This window comes from Solea solea, chromosome 11 (assembly GCF_958295425.1).
Source record: "Solea solea chromosome 11, fSolSol10.1, whole genome shotgun sequence".
Classification (NCBI taxonomy): Eukaryota; Metazoa; Chordata; class Actinopteri; order Pleuronectiformes; family Soleidae; genus Solea; species Solea solea.
This window is the reverse complement of record NC_081144.1, coordinates 22,959,144-22,983,409: the sequence shown is the minus strand read 5'-3', so window position 1 is coordinate 22,983,409 and position 24,266 is coordinate 22,959,144. Positions and strand designations below refer to the sequence as shown.

Here is a 24,266-nt window from a genome sequence, read left to right as displayed (position 1 = left end):
GTGGAGGGCGACACTGCACCTTACTGGAAGAAGAAGAAGAAGAAGAAGAAGAAGAAATGCAGCAGAGGATAAGTCTGCATTCCAATTATATCGGAACACAGAAGTCGAGTTCACAGCATTCCAGGTGAGAAGTTGGAAATGCACAAGCGTCTTGGGCTAGCCGTTGCTAACTGTACCAGTCAATAACAACACTCTATGTGAAATTTTGCAAACAAAAACAGCTTCAAAATAAATACGACAAGTGCTATTAAAGTAAAAGTTGGAAATTGGAGTTTAGGGGGACCTTGGAAATTCCAACAGGAGCAAAGAGGCTGTCACTAATGGTTATTTTCTTAATTAATCCATCATTTGTTTGGGTCCATAAAATGCCACAAATGTTGAAGGGTGTTTCCCATACCTCAAAATGATCATTCTTAAATGTCTTGTTTTGTCCACAAACCAAAAAAAATCCAGTTTTAATTAATTATTTATTTAAGAAAATATTCACATTTAAGAAGCTGAAAAAACACTGGAATTGATTAATTGATTGTCAAAAATAGTAGCTGATTAATTTAGAAATCAAATAATAATCTATTATTAGTTGCAGCCGTGTTTTGTTAGGTTCATTAATCACAGCTGCAAAAATGCTCATTAGCATCATGGTTTTCGACATTATGGAGCCTCTGTCTGTCATTCCGTGCACTGTCCAGCAGAGGGCCTCGTTTATTTAAACAACTCAATCCTATTTTCTTGATATGAATGGATATTGAATGGATACATCAAATAAGTTGGCATAATGAAGTGATGGAGGCCGGTGATTTTCAAATCATTAGCCTCCACAGGACTAAAAACAAATATGTGATGAATTTCTGCGATACACTTTTGAATAATTATACATAGGTAAGAAAATAAGATCGCATGCAAAATAAAACTGCAATCAAATCAGTCTAGTATGTTGCAAAAAAACGTGTATACTAAAACATTAACTGACTTATATATTTACATAATAAATACGTATATTTACATAATACATGTAAAGCATATAAAGCCTCTAAACACCTTAAAGCCTTTTTTTCTGAAAGAATTGACCCTCTGACTCATTCGGGAAGATGTGGGGGGGCGGGGGGATGTGTAACTGGGTTTAATTGGAGTCTGATTACATGCATAATGTGCTCAGCTTAATGAAAAATCCGTTTTGTGTTTGCAGTGAGACATGGCATCTGCTTGCTTTAAGATAAGATGAGATGCAAAAAAAATGTTCAGGTGCAAACACGGTATTTACTTGGAAATGGATGTCTAATGATGAGAAAATGTGGCCAAATGTATACATAATATATTATTTGACCTAATCAGGCTTAGATTTAATGGGTTGAGCCTTTTGTTAAGTGGGTAAAATCAGCTTTCTGTCCCCGATGGCAGCCATGTTTTCAGTGAGGGCTTGGTTGGTTCACAGAGAGTACTGGAGGCGGAAACGGTGACGTCAGCGCTGACTAAGTGTCAGATCCTGTATACGACCACGCTTCAAAGAACCCGAAAGAATTTATTTTTATTACTATGTGTAAACATGATGATATCACAGGATTGTTTTCAAAATTGAATTGTTTGTTTTTAAATCCCTAAATGGAGGTGTCGGACAACCGGCTGTTGCTGGAAGTCCCTAATTGTACTTTTAGCACTACTCAGCTCTACTCGGTTTAATTACTTCAACGTAACCGAAACTGCTGTGTTGTCGTTTTAAAAACGTGACACAAACACACAAACTAGTAATGGGCAAAGCGGTTGTTTGTGGTGTAAGTGAATCATTAGAATCAGTTCATTGAAATGTTTTCATCGCGTACTTCCTGCATGAATGGAGCACAGACTTTCAGCAGGGCTGTCGCTAAATACACCAGATTTTAGAAATTTCCTTGAGAGTAACACATTTAAATGATCTACGCTCGGCATTGTGTGGTTAGATTCTCAGACACCCTCTGACCAATCAGTGGCCGGCAGCCTGTTGACATCACATAGTATTTAGTATTGGCTGAACTAGTTGGAAAAGCAAAAAACAAGTAGTATAATGGAACAGCACCATAAGGTCAGACTGAAGACCGGAGCCTTTGCGGTGGCAGCCCCCCAAATTTTGCTCTTTGGCCTTCAATTCAGGTTGAGCTCCACTGTTTTCTTTACGCAATTATGTATAGCACTTGGTTGTGTTAGATTTTGACTTGACAAGACAATTTGTTTTGGATACTCTTCTGTACCCATGAAGCGCTCTCAGAGAGTACTCCCAACACCTAACATACAGTATGCGCACGCAGTCACCGAGCATTAGTGCTTGCACATACATGGCTGTGGTTACGTTCATACTAAAATTAGGGTCCACATCACTCTGGCCTTCCACCCTGCGCGTACTCAAGCTCACATTCCATTCCAATAGGTAATGGTGCTACATGGCGCGTGTAAAGTCCACCCAGTCCGATGTCACACAGACCACGGCGGACTCGCGGAAAGTATTAATTGGGCCTTAGGCTTCAACAACTTCAGTCGAGCTGCTTGAGATTATATGAGGAATTCCACTGATACACACACATAAACAACTGACTATATGCACAAACTCTTCCTGGTTTTCAATAAGCCAGCCCAACTATTTCGGGTAAGCTGTGAGGCAACAATGCAGAGATGTTCCACAGTCGATGTCTGCAGACGTTACCAAGAGTGTTTAACATCAAAGTATAGCCGAGGCGTCGTTTACATTTTAACACATTTTTCATTTTAGGCCATTTTGAATCCATCAGGGCTAACTACTAAAACAACTGCATTGAATATTTGAATACCCCTAAATGACAACTGACCAGAAGTTAAGGAGCAGGCTTACAACTCCAAAAAACATACAAGGACATACGTATGTCACTAAAATAAAATATTTAAGATTGAGTAGACATGCATGTAGGACCACACGGTTGGTGTAGTAGTTAGCACACGAACCGTGGTTTGAGAGGCGGGCCTTTCTGCATGGAGTTTGCATGTTCTCCCCGCTATATGGGGATTAGGTAAATTGACCATAGGTGTGAGGCAGTACCCCGCCTATCGCCCTACAGTATGTCAGCTGAGCTTGGCACAGCACCCACCGCGACCCTCATGTGGAGGATAAAGTGGTAGAAGATGGATGGATGGATGGATAGACATGCATGAAACACTAGACCAGTGGTTCCCAAACTGTTTTCCTTGAAGCCCCCCTTGCTTGTGTCCAGGACAAACCAGACCCCCCCCCCCGACCCAAACCCCTGTCCAGAGCATGCAAGTACAAAGTTCATATGCAAAAATAAACAGCAGTTGTAGGTTTTTGTTCCTATTCTCATAGTGTATATAGATAAAAACTGTCCTGTGCTTCCATTAAATCTTTTTTTGATCCCGGTGAGTAGTTTTATGTTTCTCACAGGAACGCGATGAGGTGTTGGTGTTGAAAGGTTGACCAAAAAAATTATAGTTTTCATTTGGGGTTTTACTGACTTCTAATTATCCAGTAGAGTGTCTGATTGGGATGCACAAATATAATTATATTAACCTCACCCTCCGCCCCCCCCTCCCCGTCACTTTACCTAGGGCCCCTAGAGTTTCTTGAAACGCCACTGTTGACTGGAAACAGAGCTGTTCAGTTATGATACTGAATGTGGTTCTAATGTTTATATAACCTGTAGTTGAATTGTTTGACTTTAATGCAGTAGATCTTTTGACATGTCTGCACTGTCTCTTTAAGAAATGTTGCCCAGGCGAGGGGGGACAGGTGTGCGTCGCTCGATCAGCACCTTTAACCGGGACACTTAACACGTTATGTCCCTCACGGTAAACTTGGCCCGGTGTCCTCCTCGTGTCTTGGTTAAAAGCCGGGTGCCGGGGATGTGTGACTCGCTCGCGCTCTCTGATCGCCGGAGCTGAGCTCGAGCCTCTCACGCCAACTCCACCGTCAGTGACGTCTGCGTCACGTGTCCCGCCTCTTCCCTCAGCACGTCCGTCGTATTTTCCTCCCCTCCACTGCCTGAAAAGCCCGAGCTCTGAGAGCCACACAAAATAAACAGGCGCTAAAAACAAGGGGGGAGGTCAGTGTTGGGACTGGTCTGGCACCGGTGTCACGGTTCTAACCCGGCGGGAGACAGAGGGGGGCTCACACCTATAACTTCCCATCAGTGAAGCCCGAACCTCGGGCAGGTCTTGGCTCCACTGAGCTCCTGCTATTATTGTAAACTTTTTGCTGAGCTCCTACACGGAGAGGTGAGTGGCTTTTGTTTTTTTGTACCGTTACACGTGAACACGAGTGTTTCACCTTTCACAAACTTGAGTGCGGTGTCGTTGGAGCCTCTCCTCCTCCTCACCTCTGCGGGCAGCGCTGCGCCTCAGCCTGGCCAGCTGCTGCATGTCGCCTGCTTAAAATGGCGACAGCCAGCGGGAGGGGGAGAGTGAGCGAGAGAGAGAGAGTAGTTCTATGACGGGCTCGTCTCCTTCCTGCGCTCTGAATCGGCGTCAGTGTTTGAAACGTTTAACGTCGACAAAGCCTTCAAGTTGCTCTCATTCCGCCCGAGTTGAGCGGAAGATGAACACGCATCGTTTTTGTAAAATCCGTGACGCCGCTGCGCTAACGTAGACACACACACACACTCGCCACTGTGTGGGTGTTCCGTCACTGCAAATGTTAACATTTTTTTTAATAAACTTATTTCACTGTAGTTAAATTCTAATGTTAGCTGTTTATCTTAAAGTCAAAATGCGTGAGAGTTTCGCGTTAGCATTGTTTTTGTTGTTGTTGTTGTTGTTGATGATGAATTAAAGTTAGAAATGTCTGATTTAAATCAGTTAAAACTAACAATAGTTTTACATTATTTCCTAATGAGAAGTTAGTACAATTAAGTTGTTATTTTTAATCCGTTTTTTAAAACCGCTATTCTCATCGACCACGATTACAAGGATACTGGTAATCCGACTGAGACAGAAGCAGAACCTATAGTCGGATTACGGCACCAGTGATCTGGCTATTAGCCTTGTTCTGAATAAAACAGATCATGATAATCAGATTAATATTGTTCATGTTGCATTCCCTTTATATGTTGCAAAACCTAGTCGGATTATGGCACCAATGGTCGTGCTATTAGCTTTATTCGGACTAGTGGGATTATGACTGCTGGGGAAACCCCAAATAGCATGTAATCAGATTAGCATGCATCCATGTCCTTTAACTGACTAATACTTGAATAGTCTGCATGTCTCAATCCGATTATTTCTTATTTTGAATATGAAGTTATTCAGTAAACATTATTCAGGGTATGTTTACTTCAGGTTCTATTATAAATTCCACTTTGAAATTTCATTTTCATTATGTCCACTGCTTTAAAAGCTCCATGAGGCTTGTATAATCAGATTAAGACAGTAAGAGCATGACCATATTTTGGATACGGTCATCAAATAATTCTGTCTACATGGCAGTGTCTGATTAAAACATCTGATTAAAACATCTGATTAAAAGCAGGACGTTGCTGTCCAGACAGGTGTCATTGTCACTCATACCCAAGTACTATCCACACTATTTTTCTACGTGAAATAAGAAAACATTTAAAATCAAGGCTTGTACACCTTTTTTTTTTTTTTTTTTTACACCATTTTGTTAAACTGGTAATCCTGAGTTTGCAGGCAGTTGTAGGTTATATGTGTGAATTAAGGGATTGGAGCAAAACTATTCCAGACTGCTAATTTGTCTGATGCCCATGTGAGTGAGTGAGTGAGTGAGTGTCAGGCATGCACCTGAATCCATTTATTTATTTATTTGCACTCCTCACCTTTTACAGAGTAACTCTGTGTTTAAGGTCATCTTAAATTGATATCATTGGAGTGTGTTGTGTGACTGTATTGAGAGATTGAATTCACCGACTGCCCATTTCATTCAATAGTCTCACTCACTCTTTCATACTCACCCCCCCAACACCTCCCATCCCCCCTTTCTCTTCCTCTCCCCGTCCTTCCTTCAGTTTTAGCATTGAATTAAAGGATCCATATGTACATTTTTTCATTTAACATGAACGTAGGTTTGACTGTTTGTCACATTAAGCCTATTTTCCCATGACGCATCGTGATCAATGATCAGATGACTTACTGGTTAAAGTGATTGATCTTCTATGTTGTCAGTCGTTCATTAATGATTTTTGTGTCTTTTTGACCCGTCGCTCCGTCTGGGATGTAAGCGTTGCGATCTTCTCGCATGTCGTCCAGAGCGAGCAGGTCTGGGTCGTCAGCAGCAGCAGCAGCAGCAGCAGCAGCAGCAGCAGCAGCAGCAGCAGCCTCTTGCTCTGCTTGGCTGCTTAACAGCTTGTGATGTCAGCCATTTTAGGTTGGACAGCACAAAGCGTGGTGTTCCGCCATTTCTCTCTCTCTCTCTCTCTCTCCCGCCCCTCTCAGCCAACCCAGTTTTAACACATGCACTGGCAGTGGCCACGGCAGTGCAGCCGTTTGCAAACCCACGCTGTGATCCACTCCCTGACCTGAGAGCACTGCAGATATGGGAGTGTGGGAGCACATGGGTGTCGCACTGTTAGGAACATTGTCACCGAGGTGTTACTGAATGTTTCCAGTTTTGAGCAAAATACAGGAAGTGCAGTTTGAAAGAATTTCCGAGACCTAAAGCCATGTCACCATGTTCAGAGTGAGCAAAATCGTGTTGATTGACAGGATGAGGTTTGCAGACGAGCGATGCCTGAGGTAACGAAGAGAATAAATTAGTGTGTGTGTGATTGTTTTGAGATAACGGGCAAGAAAGTGCAAAGTTTGTGGTTTCAATTTCACTCATAGATGGCGAAGGAGGGTTTGTCCTGGTGCAGACTCAATAGTTATCCCGAACCCACTGGGGGGGGGGGGGGCCCACAGAAGTGGTAGAGATGACATCTGCGAGGGTTTCAGGGCCTGTTTACTGTATCTGTCCACGCCTAGCGATGCCTCCCAGTGAATACACAGACCTCACATACATGCTTCAGGCCACTACAGGCTAAACACTGCAGCCACAGTCGTGGAGTGGGGGAGTGGGGGGGGGCAGTGGCAGCAGTGGCCCAAGGAGATGTCTCGACAGGGACTTGGTTACTAGGAAGAGACGGCATCAGCCCTGACCAATGGCATGCCTTGACGACGGTGACCACACCTAACTGAGAGACATCAACACTGCGTGAGTGAGGCATTGAAACAGGAGCAGGGTAGAGACTTTCCCAACAACACTCACTAGGGTGTGTGGAACAAACGGGCTCCTTTGGACCCACGGTGACTGGATGGCAATAGGGGTTTGTGTGTGAAGGTGTATGTGTAGCTGTGTGTGCATGGTTACCCACACTCATGTGCTGTAGAGAAACGATCTGGTGGGAGAGAGGGAAGGAGGGAGGAAGGGGGTGGGAGGTGGTTGCCATGGGGACAGTAACACACCAGTGGCGCTGCCGACCTGTCTCCCTGGGCCAAACTTGCTCGGAGAGGGAGGAAAGAAGGAACAGTTGGAGGGAGAAGCAGAGGGTGAAGGGGGGGAGGATTGAGGGGGAAAATAGGGAGGGAAAAAAAACAGACTTGAGTAGAAACAAGTCATTTAGCTAACAAGGGAAGGACCTCATATTTTGTACACCTATAGTAAAGAGAACACACAGATCGGGATGATTGAGTTTGCTCACAGCTTCAGAATGCGATGTGATGTGACTGAGGAGTAGGATTTAGTGTGTGTGTGTGACTAGAAGGCTATTATTGGCCTGTGCTCAGGAAGTGGCTCAGACCATGACAAGAATCAGGATCATGGATGAAAGGCGGTCACACTTGATACCTTTTTTACGTTTAGAAAAATCAAATTATTACATTGGCCAGGACTAAAAACAGACTTAAAACTTTAAAATACATGTAAAAATGTTATCCTACCTGAGGCCTTTCTCAAAGTGGGATTAACACACCCAGATAATTTGGCTCGGAGTCGTTTTACCATTGCATGTCTACTGGCCTAGGCACTCCTATGAATGTTCTACTGCTCCCACCCCTACTATTTGACCTGGAAATAATAGAAGAAGCCAATTCACAGAAGCAGAGGACAACAGCAGGAAAACATGGAGACGAGACAGAATTTAAGCTTTGTCCACTGGGATTTTGAAGTTGATGAATGGTCAAAATACACTAAATTGGGCTAAATTAAACTAAGCTAAACTAAACTAAAGGACACACTTCATTCGATAAATCGATTCTTCGCTAGTGTTAAAATACTGGGACAATGAGATGGTGAAGTGTAGAGCTACTCTGCATGGAAACGTACAGAGTGTGCCGAGCCACTGAGCAGGCATGGATAACACAGGTTATGACCCGGGAGGATAAAAACATTGTGTTTGCGGTTTGTGTGTCACTGGGAAATTTTTGACTCTACACACACACACACACACACACACACACACAGGACAAAATGGCAGCCCACCTCAGTAAACAAGTCTTACACACAGGCATGCAGGCAGCCACCCCCACACACCACATACACACAAACACACACGCACCCCCGTCCACACCCCACCCTACCTCTCTCTCTCATCTCTCAATCTGACAGGAAACCGACACATGCAAATGCTAACACAAATAACAGCCCCGAGCCCACTGTCACCACATGGTCACTGCTGCATTCAAATTACAGTTATTGGTCAACACACTCGTAAGGTCTGAGTCAACAGGACCAAGCGTCGGTGAGAAACGAGCTGCCCGTTTCCTCGCACCACCAGCAGGAACAGCTTGGCTGCTGCGTTGCACATTGTTTCTCAGCCCTCACCTGAATGAGACCTGTGGACCTATGTCATCACCAGCATGTGGCACAGGCTTGTATTGTAGTCTTGACAGTTGTGAGCATGTGCATGAATGATGGAATTTTTCTGCCCTTGTGTTTATTTCTTGAGGCAGATATTTTTGCATTAGAGCCCTGAACCTGCTGGTTATGTCCAGTGGCTGAAGAGCTCGGGTTGGAACATTCCAGGCTCTGCAGCACAGCAAATAGGGAGGGAGGGAGGGAGGAAAGGAGGGAAGGACTGTGTGATTGTAGTTTGGAGCAAGAAGGGGGCGTTTGGGAGCGGGGGTTGGCAGGGTGGGGTGGGATGGTGTGGTGTCGGCTGGTTGGCGGAGGGTATCGGGGAGGAAAATTCCTCACCGAAACACCTCAGTGGTTCCTCCACAACAGCCGCCCGCCCCTCCTGCCCTCGCCTCCTCACCCCGAACCGACTGCCCATCCCCCACCAGCCTCTTTCCATTTCCCCTCGTCTCGCTTGCCCACCCAGAACCACGTGATGGATGACTGGGGCTGCCCACCCATGAGCTTTTGTGATGGTCATGTGACCAGTCTGCCTGCCTGCCTGCTGGCCTTGGCAGAGCAGTGCCCCCCTGATGCAGTATTGAATGGGGCAAGAGTAGGAGGAGTGTGCAGAACAGCCCCAGCCAAGGCCAGTTACTCACTCTGGGGGGGGGGATACACAGGGGAAAAAGGGGCATCACGTTCCCCTCCTCAGTATTTGGCCTTTAACCCTTTAACCTCCAAAGAGAGGGGTTTATTTTGGTTATTCGTGGTGTTGGTTCAGAACTGTAGAGTGATGATTCATTTACTGTTGACTTTTGTAAACTGCTCACTCTCCCACACCAAAGTCCAGAGAAAAAAAATCCAAATGTTTAGCTTTAGTGGCTATACAGGTGCTGCGGGGTCTACTGCTGCCTGCTTTGGAAAGTTTGTGTTACTTGAGTAAATTACATCACACAAAATCACTGCTTTTCCTAGTAGACCATGTAGCAGGAAGTGAGGGGTGTACTGAAACGTTTTCTGTGTAACGATGAGATAAGGCTATCAACATATTCTCAAGATGGCATAAACCTAAGCAGACATACATGTTGTTCTGTGAGCCTTTTGTTAGCTGGCTAAAATCTGTTTTATAAGTGAGCTCAACGACTATCGCTCTGTTTAGATGTTCTATTACCATCTGATCACAGATAGACAGGTGCATGTTAACTGAGGCACACAAACTTCCTCTGGTGGTACTTGGAGGACAATCAGAAATACTGTATATATATCTGGGTATATGATCAGGGTGGAGCTGCGTTTCCCATCTTGGAAGTGGAATCTTTCCACACACTGCTGTCGCATGAAACACCAAAGATTTGACCATGAGAAAATAAATCATGTGTTGATCCATTTGAATATCGTGATGTTGGCTACAAATAAATGAACATGTTGAGCTGTAAGAAGTGTTACAAACACTGTGAAACTGCCAAAGGTCAGAGGGGGTCAGTGGAGGAGGTGGTCTCTAATGAGAAGATGGATGGATTGTGTTTGTGCATGCTCAGGAACGTGGTTTTGTGAGTTGATCTGAGAGACGTCCTCTGGCCCGCTGCAGTTTCACAGTATTTTCACACTTATCAGCACATATGTTGGTTTATTTGTAGCCACCACCACCACAATATTAACATATCAACCCATGTTTTTTTCTCCCCTCCTTCTCGCTCTGCCTGTCACATCTAAAACTGTTTTTTCTTCTTCTCATGAACAGACCTTTTGCTGGCCGTATATTTAAACACAGCACATGTGAAGCCACATCATACAATTACACTTCAATAAACCTGAACTATCCCTTTAACTGGAACTGAAACATGAACTGTGTGCACGTTGGTCACACCTCAGTCCTGTGAGGGTTCACTGGGCCTTAAGCTGTGACTTTCTGTGTCAAAGCATGGCTGCGCGGGCGGTGGCTACATGGATTAAACAACCTACGCTTTATCCGAGACTTTATCGCATGATGACACTGACTTGGCATCTCCTGCTCACCTGAGATGTTTATAGTGTGCAAAGAGAGGTTACGCTCAGTCTGAAAGTAGTCTCAGACCAGTTCAATGTTTGCATGGAGTGGTTATGTTTGTCTGCGGGAAGGGAAAGACAATTTTAGATTTGAGCCGTTTACCCAAAAAAAGCTTAATTTGGTTTGGATTTGCTTGTAAAATGTTTTTGCGTAAGGTGGTACTGGACTTTTCTTTTTAAGTGTATTATATTTTAGATGTTGATGTCTCACAATCCTTTTGAACTTCTTTTGTGAGCTGCTGCTGCTGCTGCTCTGTGCGAGAGGTGTCATGTCTGTGCAAAGTGATTGGTGGAGTAATTGCCCTAGAGCTCTCCTCTGATCCTACATCACTACCCTTTTCAATGGTTGGAGGAAGGAGGGCGAAAGTTACTCCACAGGAAACTTTTCCACTTTTGAGATGCAGGATCTTGAGGTGACGTGAAAACGTTACGATGCATATTTGTGGGGCAGGTTGGTGTCGTGCGCTGTGTGCCATTGTTTAGCGAGGAATGGCATCTTCCCATGGAACATCTGTGGAACCACCCACTTGCACACAGTTGTCAAGCATCAAAAGCAACACATTCATTTAAGTGTGTGTGTGTGTGTGTTTCTGAAATTTTTGTTTGAAAAAGGTGTCCAGTTAAACTACAATTAAAAGAAATGCTGAATGTGCTCTCTGTGTGGGGGTGTGTCTGAAGGAGGGGAAGTGAGACGGAGTTGCGTGGGGGAGGGGAAAGCGGAGGAAGGACAGGAGCTCTCCTAAAATGCCTTTAGTAAGGAAGCAGACTGAGCTTGTTTTAATGCCCCCCATAAAAGACACAGCCGCAACAGTGTGGGGAATACTTACATTTTTTCCCCCTTTTTTAATTAAATATTTACAGCTCCAGGATTTTAAGCGTCGTCTGAATCTGTGAACAGCTAATATTATTAACTGTTGATATTTTACTTGAAAACATCCAGCTGTGCATACGTTTTGTCGAGCTGAGAGTAAAGCAGTGTGAGATATCCCATCTTATTTCCCCTCCTCGCGCCTGCTTTTGCATCTCTTTCCGTACTTCACTATACATCATTTGTCATTTCAGGTGTGTATCGTATTGTAATCTTGACAGAAAACAATGAACTGACACATGTTCTCCTTCCTCTCTCTCTCTCTCTCTCTCTCATTTCCAGGTTTTTTAATCAAAAGAGCAGTGAGAACTTCAAGTGGACCTATGGACAACAAGTACTGCGGTCCTCCTTCCCCCGCGTCTGGTCTATAGTCGGCTTGCATTCTCGCTCGCACCCCGCCCACTCTCATTTGTCCAAGCCTTCTCACCCTGCGGTCTCACCATGGCTAGCAAAAGGAAATCTACTGTTCCCTGTATGATACCGAGCAAGGTTATACGTCCTTTAGAGGAGGTTGATCAGGACTCGGTTCTTCTCCGTCAGACCAAGATTTCTGCAGTGGAGAAACACGTCCACATAGACCCCGGGGAGTCCTCTAAACCAGAGGTGGTGAACATTGACAAGGAAGGTGCTGGCACCTACACCTGTAAGCCTTGTAACTTTGAAACCCATGATCTTAATTTGTTCCTGGATCACGTCTACAGTGGGCACCCAGACTTCCGCGCAGACCCCAGTTTCTTATGTTTGAGCTGCGGGATTTCGGCACCCAAGTTTGAGGGTCTGGCCCTGCACAATGCCAGAGTTCACCCCAGCACGTGGAACACCACGTTACAACTGAGGAAGAAGGACAAAGGGGTCGTGGTGGAGCAGAATCTGATCATTGAGGCAGATTCGGGCAAGGATGCAGAGATTACAATAAGCAAAACCCCCATTATGAGGATGCTGAAGGGCAAGTCGGAGCCCAAGCGGATTATGGTGTCTCACTCGGTCTGCAGCGATTCCTCCCCAGACCCTCACTCTGTCGCTTCGTCCAGAGATGTGGAGAGAAAAGAGACTGCTGCAGTGAAGGTCGCCCACGTTCCCACAATAGTTCAAAATGGAATCACCAAGGTCACGCTACCCTCGGCAATTCAGATAGTTAACGGCTCTGGAGCGTTACCTGTGCTCAAAACCCCGATCTCACAGGTGTGTGGTGTTTCTGTTTCTTTTATACACAAGTTATTATTTACATTATTTTTAATAAGATAACTTAAAATCATCTGTTTGCCACAGGTGGTTTCAGTGGTTCAGAACAGAAGCACAATCACAACCTCCTCTGCCTCTCCTTCCTCCTCTGAAAACCTTCCCAAAGTAATTTTTTTGTTTTTTTTTTACATATTTTATATTTCCCTATATTGAATTAAGCAGTTAATATAATCATAATCATCTCCTCTCTCCTTCAAGGTGATGATTCCGTTAAGCAGCATCCCTACATACAGTGCCTCCATGGACTCCTCCTCCTTCTTGAAGACCTCCTTCAATAAGTTCCCGTACCCCACCAAGGCTGAGCTGTGCTACCTAACTGTGGTCACAAGGTTCCCCGAAGAGCAGATAAAGATCTGGTTCACAGCCCAGAGACTTAAACAGGGCATCAGCTGGTCTCCTGAGGAGATCGAGGAGGCCAGGAGAAAGATGTTCAACACCATCATCCAGACGGCACCATCCAGCATGCAGCATCAGACCCACAGCCAACACAGTCAGCACACCATCACAGTCCTGCCCGCGTCACTGGGGGCCGCTGGGATCCCTCAGCATCCTGCAAGGGTCTCTCGTCAGCCAGGGCGGTAATCGTCACGCAGCCTGTGATGACCAACGGTATCCAGGTCAACAGTGCTCCTGTAGCTCTGGCCGTCACACCTAAACCCCAGGCCGCAGCTCGTCCCATGATGCAGGCGCGGCCTGCCGCAGCCCTGGTGGCAGACAAAGGTGTCAGCATGTTTGTGGGGACAGTAGGCAGCAGCAGCAGCGGGAGCACGGTTATTAGCATGAGCAAGGCGGTGGTCGGAGTGGGGGAGGGGTTTTGAATAGCATTGTTAGTAGCAGTCAAGCCAGTGTCATCAACCTCAGTCTTGGAGGCAGTGGTCACAGTAAGGTGAGCGGGTGTCAACGGTAAACACAGCGTAGCTAATGCAGACTGCAGTAACAAGAGTAGAATTAATGCTCGCGGCCATGTAAATGATAAGAACAGCGACGTCAGCGTTGTGCAGAGTGTAACCACGGACGGTAAAAGCACCACAGACAGCAAAAAAGGCAACAAAAACAACACAACTAGCACAAGCACAGATGATGCTGACCCCACCGGTACGGACCCTCTGTCCTTCAAAATGGAGGATGTTCCTTCCCCTGGCTCCAAATCTTCCTCCCCGTCCCCTTCAGCTCCCATCAGCAGCGCGTTTGGCTCGCGGACACCCGTGAACGCATTCCTGGACCCAAGCTTTTTCAAGAGCAAGAAGTCTCAAGAGCAGCTCAATGCTCTGAAGGACAGTTTCCAGGTCACTCAGTTTCCCGGCCAGGAGGAGGTGGAGCGCCTCACTGCACTGACTGGGCTCGCCGTGCGAGAAGTCCGCAAGTGGTTCAGCGATCGGCGCTACCACTTCCGCAACCACAAAGGCCCGCGCACAAGCACAGGTGCACAGAACAATAGATCTGGCACTACTGTGGGAACAGGGAGTGGAACAAGTACACCAGGGAGTGGCACGGCTGGCAGTACCAACCCTGGTGACTTGTCAGAAAGCGGCAGCAGCAACAGCAATTCTGGTGCTAAAACACCGCAGCACAGCTCTGCAGCTCACAGTCCAACTGCAACACAGACTCCCACTTCACCCTCCACACCATTCGCGTAGACACCACAGACCACCTTCTCCTGATTTCACAGCGATCCGCTACAAGGAGAGGGAACCCCATCAGGTGAGAACCTCGAGTAGCACAAACGAGGCAGGTTGACAAAATGTGTGAATGGCCCCTCTAATGATTAGTTTCATAATCCATCAGGTGTTGAACATTGATGAACATGCATGTTTTAAGAGTTCAGACTTTTAGAGTTGGACAAGTCGCACTGGTAGATCACATGAAATTCCAGTGTAACGGCATATTCTATTCTTCCACGGTCCATGCTCCAGAAAATGTTGAAATAATGATCTCAAATGGGTTTGTTTTGTCCTTAAACCAAAATGAATTTATTTTAATGATTTCTTTATTATATTGAGCAAAAAATCAGAAAAATCTGAAATGTGTTTAATTATTAACAACAAACTCTCAAACGATTATCTAAATAGTTGATTCATTGATTCTTTGTTGCACCCCTAGTCCTGAATGGTCGGTTTACAAATATTCACCTTTTAAGTAATGCATCTAAATCCCAACAGGAGGCATTAAAGACCACCTCCACAGCTGATGTCCTCTCACCCACTGCAGTTTCACAATTAATCAAAAGTATTTTTACACTACTAAGCAATACATTGACAACTATACAGTCTTTAATTTGGTCTGCGCCAACAAAATGACTCCCATCCCGTGTATATAAGTTATAGTGCGTAACAATGAACAAAAGTCTAAAAGTTTACATTCAAACCAGCATCACACAATGTTTCTCAATAAATATTGTGGGTTAGGGTTAACACAGGTTGCAATGTTGCGAGACGACTGCAAACGGCACAGAAATAAGAATTATTGGTGTAATGTTGCATCCAACACAGGAGAGACGACCAGGACACATGAATTATTATCTAACTTACTTCTGTGATAAATTAATCAATATATGCTTTGGGTGCCAAGAGAATGGAATGAGGAAGTGGGGAGTGGCAGAAAAGTATGTGAGGGTGGTGCAGGAGGATGTATTAGAACAGTGAGACAGTGGTGAGGTGTGCACTTGGAGTGATTTTGGGATACATCAGGGATCAGATCTGGGCCCCTTGTTTGAAATGGCGATGGACAGGTTGACAGACGAGGTCAGGCAGGGTCTCTGTGGGACCATGTTTTTTGCAGATGATTTTGAAGTCTAGTGAGAGTAGGGGACACGTGGAGAGAGAGAGAGAGAGAGAGAGAGAGAGAGAGAGAGAGAGAGAGAGAGAGAGAGAAGAGAGAGAGAGAGGAGAGAGAGGAGAGAGAGAGAGAGAGAGAGAGAGAGAGAGAGAGAGAGAGAGAGAGAGAGAGAGAGAGAGAGAGAGAGAGAGAGAGAGAGAGAGAGAGAGAGAGAGAGAGAGAGAAGAGAGAGAGAGAGAGAGAGAGAGAGAGAGAGAGAGAGAGAGAGAGAGAGAGAGAGAGAGAGAGAGAGAGAGAGAGAGAGAGAGAGAGATTAAATCCCGGGGTCAAGAGTGGTGAAGAAGAGAACGCAGGGTACGGTGGAGTGGGTGGAGACGAGTGTTGGGGCTGATGGCAGCAAAAGTCAAAGGGATGCTCTACAAGACGGTAGCGACACCTGCTATAATGTATGGTTTGGAGACAGTGGCGCTTTCTAAAAGACAAAGAGGCGGAGCTGGAGGTGGCAGAGCTGAAGATGCTGAGGTTTTTGTTGGGAGTGACCAGGATGGACAGGGCTAGAAATGAGCATATTCTGTTGGTTCAGTTGAGATGGTTTGGTCATGTGCAGTGGAGGGAGAGTGATTATATTGGACAAAGGGTGTTGAAGATGGAGCAGGAGGAATAGAGTAAGACCACAGAAGGTTCATGGATGTTGTGAATGAGGACAGTTTGCTTCCCGAACCTCAAATCCTCCTCCAATGTTTTGTTTTGTTTTGTACAAGAACATTCAGTTCACTGCGTTAGAGCAGCAAAGAAACCAGGACCTATTGTCACCAAACTTGTTTTAATAAAAACATTACTTGATTTTTCTAAAGAGTTGGAATGTGGCAGTTATTACAGTAATTGATTAATAATGGATTCATTGATCAGTTGTGAACTAGGGCTGCGATGGTGTGATTTTGTAGTCGGGAGAAAAACAAAACCTGAATAAATTGGATAAATTAGTGTGACTTCACTCGGCTGAAGATGAAAATATAAACACTGGGGGAAAAATGGTTAGGAAGAATAGGAAGAAGCAATCTTATCTCTGCAACCGCCTTCATTTCTGCAGGAAGTTAGTGGTTTGAGGCGTCATTAGCCGCTAACCATAGCACACCTGAATCACGGAAATTAAAACCCAAAGATATTTAGTTCAAAAGTGACAGAAAGTAACTAACTCTGAGATTGAAAAAGCATTTTTGAAGTTTTCTTCAGGTACTGACCTTGTCCACACCTGTGTCCTGTTTAGGTGAAAGCACTAGAATCCAGTTTCGCCCAGGACCCTGATCCAGCCGAGGAAGAAGTGGACAGACTGCGAACCGAGACCAAGATGACCAGAAGGGAAATCCACAGCTGGTTCTCAGAGAGGAGGAAGAGAGCAGCAGCAGAGAAGAAGAAGGAAGAGGAGGCAGATCGTATGAGAGTGGGGGAGGAGGGGGAGGACGACGATGAGAGACAGAGAGACGACGGCTCTGGAGAACTGAAAGTGAACCCTATCAAAATCAATCTGAAGATGCTGAAGGTGACAGAGGCCAGTGGCAAAGCGGACGCAGAGGGGTTGGACACCTCAGTTTCACCACCTGCATCCTCCCCAGGCTCCGCCCCTTCATCTAACCCCAAATCCTCCCAGTCCTCCATCTTAGCACACAAACCCTCCCTGTCCTCCACGTCTGCTCCCAAACTATCGCACTCCCCCAAACCCTCAACTGGCCGAGGTAAGAAGACGGCAGAGCAGCTTCACATGCTCAAGCAAGTGTACGCTCGCACCCAGTGGCCCACTGCGGCCCAGTACGACGACCTCATCTCCACGTCGGGACTGACCAGACCTGAAGTGGTGCGCTGGTTTGGAGACTGTCGCTACGTGCAGAAGAACGGTCAACTGAAGTGGCTGGAGGAGTATCAGAAGACGGCTCTGGAGGACGATCTGCTGAGGGAGAAAACGCAGATCCTGCAGACTCACCTGGAGAACCACGGCATGCTGGACGAGACGCAGGTACTGACCGCGAGTAGTTCACTCGTTCTGTGTCTAGATGACGGATCGGACTCTCTTTACTCTCTTTAATAGTCAGTCGTCTTGTTCACTATAACCGTGTTTCCGTCGAGTGGAGCGGTTCAGTTTGGTACAGGATGGTACGTCACTCACGCTTGTATTCTATTTTCAATATTTAAAACGAGCTGCTGGATGTCTGAGGACAGCAGCACCAGCCAATGGGCACAGCCCGGGCCCGCCTACCAAAGTAAAGGTACCGTTCTCAGTCAAAATGCAAGCCTGACTCAGGGCCGTACCATTCCAAACTGCACCGTACCATGATCGAAACACAGCACATGAGCCGTGTATTGACATCAGTCCTGAGTGATTCAATCACGAGCAGATCTGACAGAATTCAGGTCTGGGATGTGGAGGTGGTTTTGAAAGATGTGTTTGAACACAGTCTGTCATCGGGACACATCAGAGACCACCGTGTCAGCGGACGTTACCTGAATGTGTAGCCATCACCATTATATGGAAACCCATCACTCTATTTCCTTATTTCTTTTTTAATCAGATTACAGTAGCCCCACCTCACTTTTCTTTTTACAGTTCTACCTGTCACTTTCAAGGACACAGAGACGTAAAACCAGTCCCTAACCCCGAACCTTAACCATGGCAGTTTAGGGTCTAACCCTTAACCTGAATTCTAACCCTAAAACTTAAAAGGACATAATGCATCCTCTACTCCCTTACTCTGACCTTAATCATAACAATTGAATGCTTAACCTTTAACCTAACCTAAACCCCATTCTAACCCTAAAATAAAGGTTTTTTTGTGCCTAAATGTCCAGTAGTGGAAAAAGTTTAGAAAAATCAAATTAGAATATGAATATAAACTATTTTAACAAGATTTATCTTGTTAAAAAAAAACATGTGTTTTGTTATTTGCACTTCCTCACACGTCAGGTGAAGTGAAGACATTAAACCAGGAGATTATTTCCAATTCATCTGTATAATCTAACGCAGTCACTATTAACATTATCATCAAATTTGGTGTTTTATACAAGTGCACTGCCCATTTCTTAGAGGTATTTTAAATGTTTTGCCCTCTTGCTAATATTATAATAATCATCATAATAATTTGACGTGTAAATCTCATGAATCCATTCAATTCTGATTCTTTGGGTCATTTTTCAAGATGAGGTAGTTTGTATATCTGGACAAAAATCCATTTATTTAAGCTAAACTTATCCTGAAAATGTGATGTTATGTGAATCTATTCAGAAGAAAGTTCCAAGTGTAATGTTTTAATAATTGATAAACAGAAATGTAAAAGATTGATTGTTTGTTTTCTTCCCAGTTGCAGGATCTGGTTGAGCAGAGCGGCTTAACTGCAGACCTGGTCAAACACTGGTTCACCACCAAGGCCACTTTACTCCAGACGGAGCCAAAAAACCACGTCACCGCCTGCGCTGCAGAACTGGAACCTGTGGTACCGGGCATGGCCGCCCAGCCGCAACCGACAGGCTCCTCCCCTCTGGAGTCCCAGCCGGGAGGAGGAAGTGAGGAGAAGATGGAGCAGTCCGTGTGTGGCGGTGTTGCGGCGGACGCAGAGGAAGTCGACGCCGACAAGACCTTGGATCCCACTGAAGGTAGTCACCAAGACTTTAAGTTAGATAGTGTCGCACAATATTGGCTAAAACAATCACATCTGATGCAAATAGAGTTAAATATCAATGCTATTCCTCAACCACAGGCACAGAGCACACTACTTACTGCAGGGCTGTTGAGGCCACGCCCCCTACATGCAGGGTCACATGTCCTCACAGATGATTTCTACAAACCTAAACTTATTAAAGTTCTTTAGTATCAACGGTACTATGAGGTAAACAACGGTCTACGATGTTAAGGCAAATATGCTAAATGTAACCTTAGCGAGCCCCATTTCATTTAAGAGGCGCTCTTATAAGAAGCTACCTTTATAATTAATAATTTAATTTAATAATTAATAATATATATACTGATGTCACACACATGTTATTCCCTCTATCATCAGGCAGGGGGCGACGCTGTTAAACACAACTTCATTACTGTTTTAACTTAATACTTACACAGTATTCTATAATTATTCTCTCTCTGCTTTTAAGCGCCGCTAACGTACCCACAGTGTTGCGTTTCTTTGCGACGCGTCGCAGGTGGAAATGAGGATTCATCCATTTATTTATTTTGGCCATAAAATGGTGGGATATATGGATCAAAACTCAACAAGTATTGATTAATCAAAAGTAATTGTCAGTAAATCATAAATCAGTTTCTGCCAATTTTGTTTGGGGACCTCAAAAAGATTCCTGCGACCCATACGGAGGTCATGACCCAGTGTTTGGGGAAAACATGGACATTTCTCATTGTTTTTCTGTTTTGTTTTGTTTTTTTTTCCCTTTTTCACAGGTGACTGAAGACAATTTTAGTCTGAAGATGGCGCTCACGGGCAGGTGATTGGACTTTTTGTGTTGAGGAAAAGATGGCACACGCTGTTACTGGATCACTGGATAGAAAACACAGACATCCTTCCTTCCTTCCTTCATTCATTCATTCATTCATTCACTCACACCCCCCCTCACTGTCTCAGTCACACCCTCAGAGGAAGCGATGACCTCTACGTGAGATGACCGTTAAAACCACCAACCCCCCTCATCACCAGTGTCCTCTCTCACGTCCACCATTTTACCTTGAGAGTGCAGAGGAGGAGGGGGGAGGAGGAGGGGGAGGAGAGACTGAGGCGTTTCTCTGCAGCGTCACGCGTCACCTACTGGATTCAGACAAAAGCAAAAACACAACAACATGGGGAAGAAGAACAAACAAAATCACAGACTTAGTCATCAGCAGACATGTCGGTGTTCAGGTTTAGAAGCCGGTTATCCATCGAGTCGACCCTCGACAAAGAGCCGCAGGGTGTTTTTCTAACGGCCATAAGCTGCTCACCCGACGCTGATCCTTTACTTTTTTAATTTCTGACAAACAAAACGATAGAAAGGCAGGAGGACGCGGTAGATGAAGACTTTGTGGAATCATGGTTTGTGTTGTAGCATCGACTGCTGCTGCTGCTTCTTCTTCTTTAACGTCACTGACGTGTACTAAAGTACGTACGTTTGTCATCATGGAACTTTCTTACGGAATAAATTTGACTGTAAAAGAACTGTGAAACCTTTAGCAGAGTTCCATAACTTAGGCTTGATGTATAATTTTTACAGACTGTATTTGCAGAATAAATAAGAATGTAATAAATGTGTGGCCTCTGTGTGTCATTGGACCGTCACATAGTGTTAAAGTTGTTCAAAATTGACAAACGATTATTTTCTTAATGAATCATCATTAGGTCAATTAAGTGTCAGAAAATGTCAAAAATGACGTTCTCAAATTGTTGTCCTTGTTTTGTTAGCAAAAAAAAATCCCATTCTAAAAGCTGAAAAATCAGATTACCCTGTTTAAATAAGTTCCTAGGGACATTTCCTGCCATTCTGTTTTAATTGTTAAGCCATTTTTGCTGTTAAATGAATATAGCTCAACTTTTCCAGAGGATATTTATTTTTAACGTTAGAACTGTCATCTCAGTTTCTTAAATTAGCCTAAAATGGCTAAGCTACACACAAAACTTACTAATTTGTTCCTGAAACGGTTGTAAAAACATTATATATTGATTTTTTTTTTTAATCTTTTAAAGCTACTCAACCCTGAAATATACATATCAAATGTGAAGAATATTTGCAGGGGAAAAATATCAATATATTTTACAGCAGTTTTTGGGAAGATGTTTTTTGCCATTGGGAACAAATTAGAGTTGTTTTTTTTTTTTAAATCTGACATTGCAAAAAAAAAATAACAATGCATCAAAATCAGTGTTCCTGCTAATCACTGACCCATCCCAGGGCCAAATAATTATCAAATTCTCCTTGAAATGTATTTTATGGAAATTATTGTAGTTTTGCCGATAGAAAACAGCAGAGTTGTGTAAACAATGGCCTTTAAAAGTTTAAAATTTCAAAAATATTATTTGATATGTACTGTACATTTCAGGCTTAAGTAGCTTTAAAAGACAGACTAATTTAAAGTGGAAAAAAAATATTTAAAGTGGAAAAAAAATATTAATAAGGAATGTGGAACAAATAAAGAAGTTTTTTTATAGGAACTCTTTAAGTGGATTATTAATTCGGTAGCTATTTTTCATCACCATGATAAAACGTACAGTAAATGCAGATATAAACACTACATAAAATTAGATTGAATTTGTGAAATTTGGAAATAATGTCGAAGTTCAGTCTGTTTTGTGACACAATTATTGCTATTTTATTTCATTACTAAAAATGAGATATAAAATCAATCATAACGGAAAAAAAAAAAACCTACCATGGGTGCAGGTCCACATGAGCACTAAGGAGTTAATTTATATTAATGGCAAAAACTTGGCAATGATTAAAATAACAAACAGGAATATTTACTGTATCTGGCACTTTAAACCAACAAAATTCCAAATTACCGACTTCCTGTTGAGTTGAGGCCATGGTTACGATCGACTTTTTTGTTCGTCCTAATCTATAACATCTTCCCACCAAGTTTGGGGAAATTCAGCGGGACTCAATTTTGCTGCTATAGAGCCCTTGAGCAACGCACGGATCTGGGAACTATGGTAATATCGCAGTTTAGCCAGACCTGACCTCCATGCAAAATTTCAAGGGTGTTAATGCACGTTAATGCCCTCAAAAATTACCGCAAAGCCACGGATAGAACAATAATCTGAAGGATTAACTATAGGGACAGAGCCACGAATGACTGTTTCAGCCCCTGCCATTCATGGCTCCGGCCCTGATAATGAAAAAAGTGAGTGAATTGTAAAGCAGAGAAGAACAACGTGGTGTTAAGTAGCATTTTATTTTTTCAGGCTTGAATATGTTTCATATGAAAGGCAAAAAAATTTTAATGAATACTTTTTCCTCTCCTTAGTTGAGGCACATGACAGAGAGATCGACTGTAAATGAGACTGGTTGTCAGTAAGAAAACAGACAAAAAATTATAAAAAAACAAAAAGAAAAAGGACACGCCCAGGCCCCACCCACCTGCTCTCCATCATTGTTTGATTTCAAACCGATAGTCGGGAAAAACAAACCAAACACAGCAGAGTCAGTGATGTCGTTGATCCGCTGCGTCTGTGCAGGCGCTTTAAGTCCAGCAGGGGGCGTGTGTGACTTACGACGTGTACAAAGATGGAGGCACATGGACGTCAGCAAAGAAGGTGAGAATACGCTTCGACTTTGGGATTAAAAATTGGCACAAAAAAAAAAAATGAAGAAAAAATAAAAAAAAGAGTTTTTTTTAAAGACCTTAAATCATTCACTTGTGTCCCTGCTTTGACCTCATGAATCACACCACCATATGGCTTCGGCTGTTTCTCAGTGTTCACACTTTACACTGAGCGACAATACTGAGTCCCATTACAAAACCTGCGAGAACACGAACAGCGGGGATTAAAACGAACGCACACGTCCGGCAGAATTATCAACATCTATCATCTACGACCACGTTTACGCCCCAAACGCGCTCTCGCAGGAGCTGAAGACACACACACACACATTAGAATGTTAGAAGTTAGAGGACGTGACTACCGCGCAGTGGTTGATTTAAAGCTGCGGTCCGCGAGTTCAAACCGCCGTTAAAGGTCCAGTGTGTAAGCAGCAGATTACGCTCGTCCCCTCTCTTTATACCAGACAAGCTTTCGCTTCATTCAAAAACACACACACACACACACGCTTTGGTTGCTGTAGAAACAGGGGCCTCAGACTCAAAATGAACTTCTAGTCTGGTCAGGGAGGGAGTGAAAAAAGTCTCAACAATTCGGGGGGAAAATTAAGAAATTAAGATTATACCTCGATAATCCATCATGATGTTGCAAATACAAATATTTAGCATGACACTGCACAGCATTTTCAAAGTAAAGGTGTTTTGATGTATACAGGAGTTCATTTAGGACGCAAAGTGAATCTGTAAATAAGAAAAACTTAAAAACATTAAATCAAAATATACATTGTAATTAAAACTCCAGAAGACCTTGTATATAATCAAATGTTGAATTTAAATCATTTTAAAAATAAGGTGTAGGGCCGCAGGACACCTGGTCCACATGTATATTTTGATTTAATGTTTTAATTCTATACAGATTCACTTTGCTTCCTAAGTCAACTACTGTATATATCAAAATAAAACACTTTTACTTTGAAAATGCTGTGCAGTGTCATGCTAAATATTGGTATTATTAACATCAGGATGGATTGTTGAGGTATAATTTTAATTTCTAAATCACTAAACTGTTAATTTACTTCCCGAATTGTTGGACTTTTTTTTTTTTTCCACTTGACCCCGGCCCCTACTTCTAGGACTTCTATGTCATTTTAACCGATAAATGTTACACACTGGAGCTTTAAATCTCTGTGGGTCTCCTTTAAAACCGTGGGAGGTGTTCAGAGACGCACTGTGAACTCAAGTATAAACGTAATGAGTCTCCGCTCCGAGCA

At 43.8% G+C, this 24,266-nt stretch overlaps 1 protein-coding gene across 1 annotated transcript; it reads left to right on the top strand.

Moving 5' to 3' along the window:
* The first annotated feature begins 3,837 nt into the window (after positions 1-3,837).
* Positions 3,838-20,988, top strand: zhx3b (zinc fingers and homeoboxes 3b). The gene is given in 12 exon segments (XM_058643326.1): positions 3,838-4,230; positions 11,979-12,878; positions 12,966-13,043; positions 13,137-13,484; positions 13,486-13,517; positions 13,519-13,732; positions 13,735-13,832; positions 13,834-14,566; positions 14,568-14,639; positions 16,981-17,724; positions 19,064-19,355; positions 20,152-20,988. Coding segments are annotated over 11 exon segments (3,360 nt in total). The 5' UTR covers positions 3,838-4,230; positions 11,979-12,137; the 3' UTR covers positions 20,160-20,988.
* Positions 20,989-24,266: the final 3,278 nt, after the last annotated feature.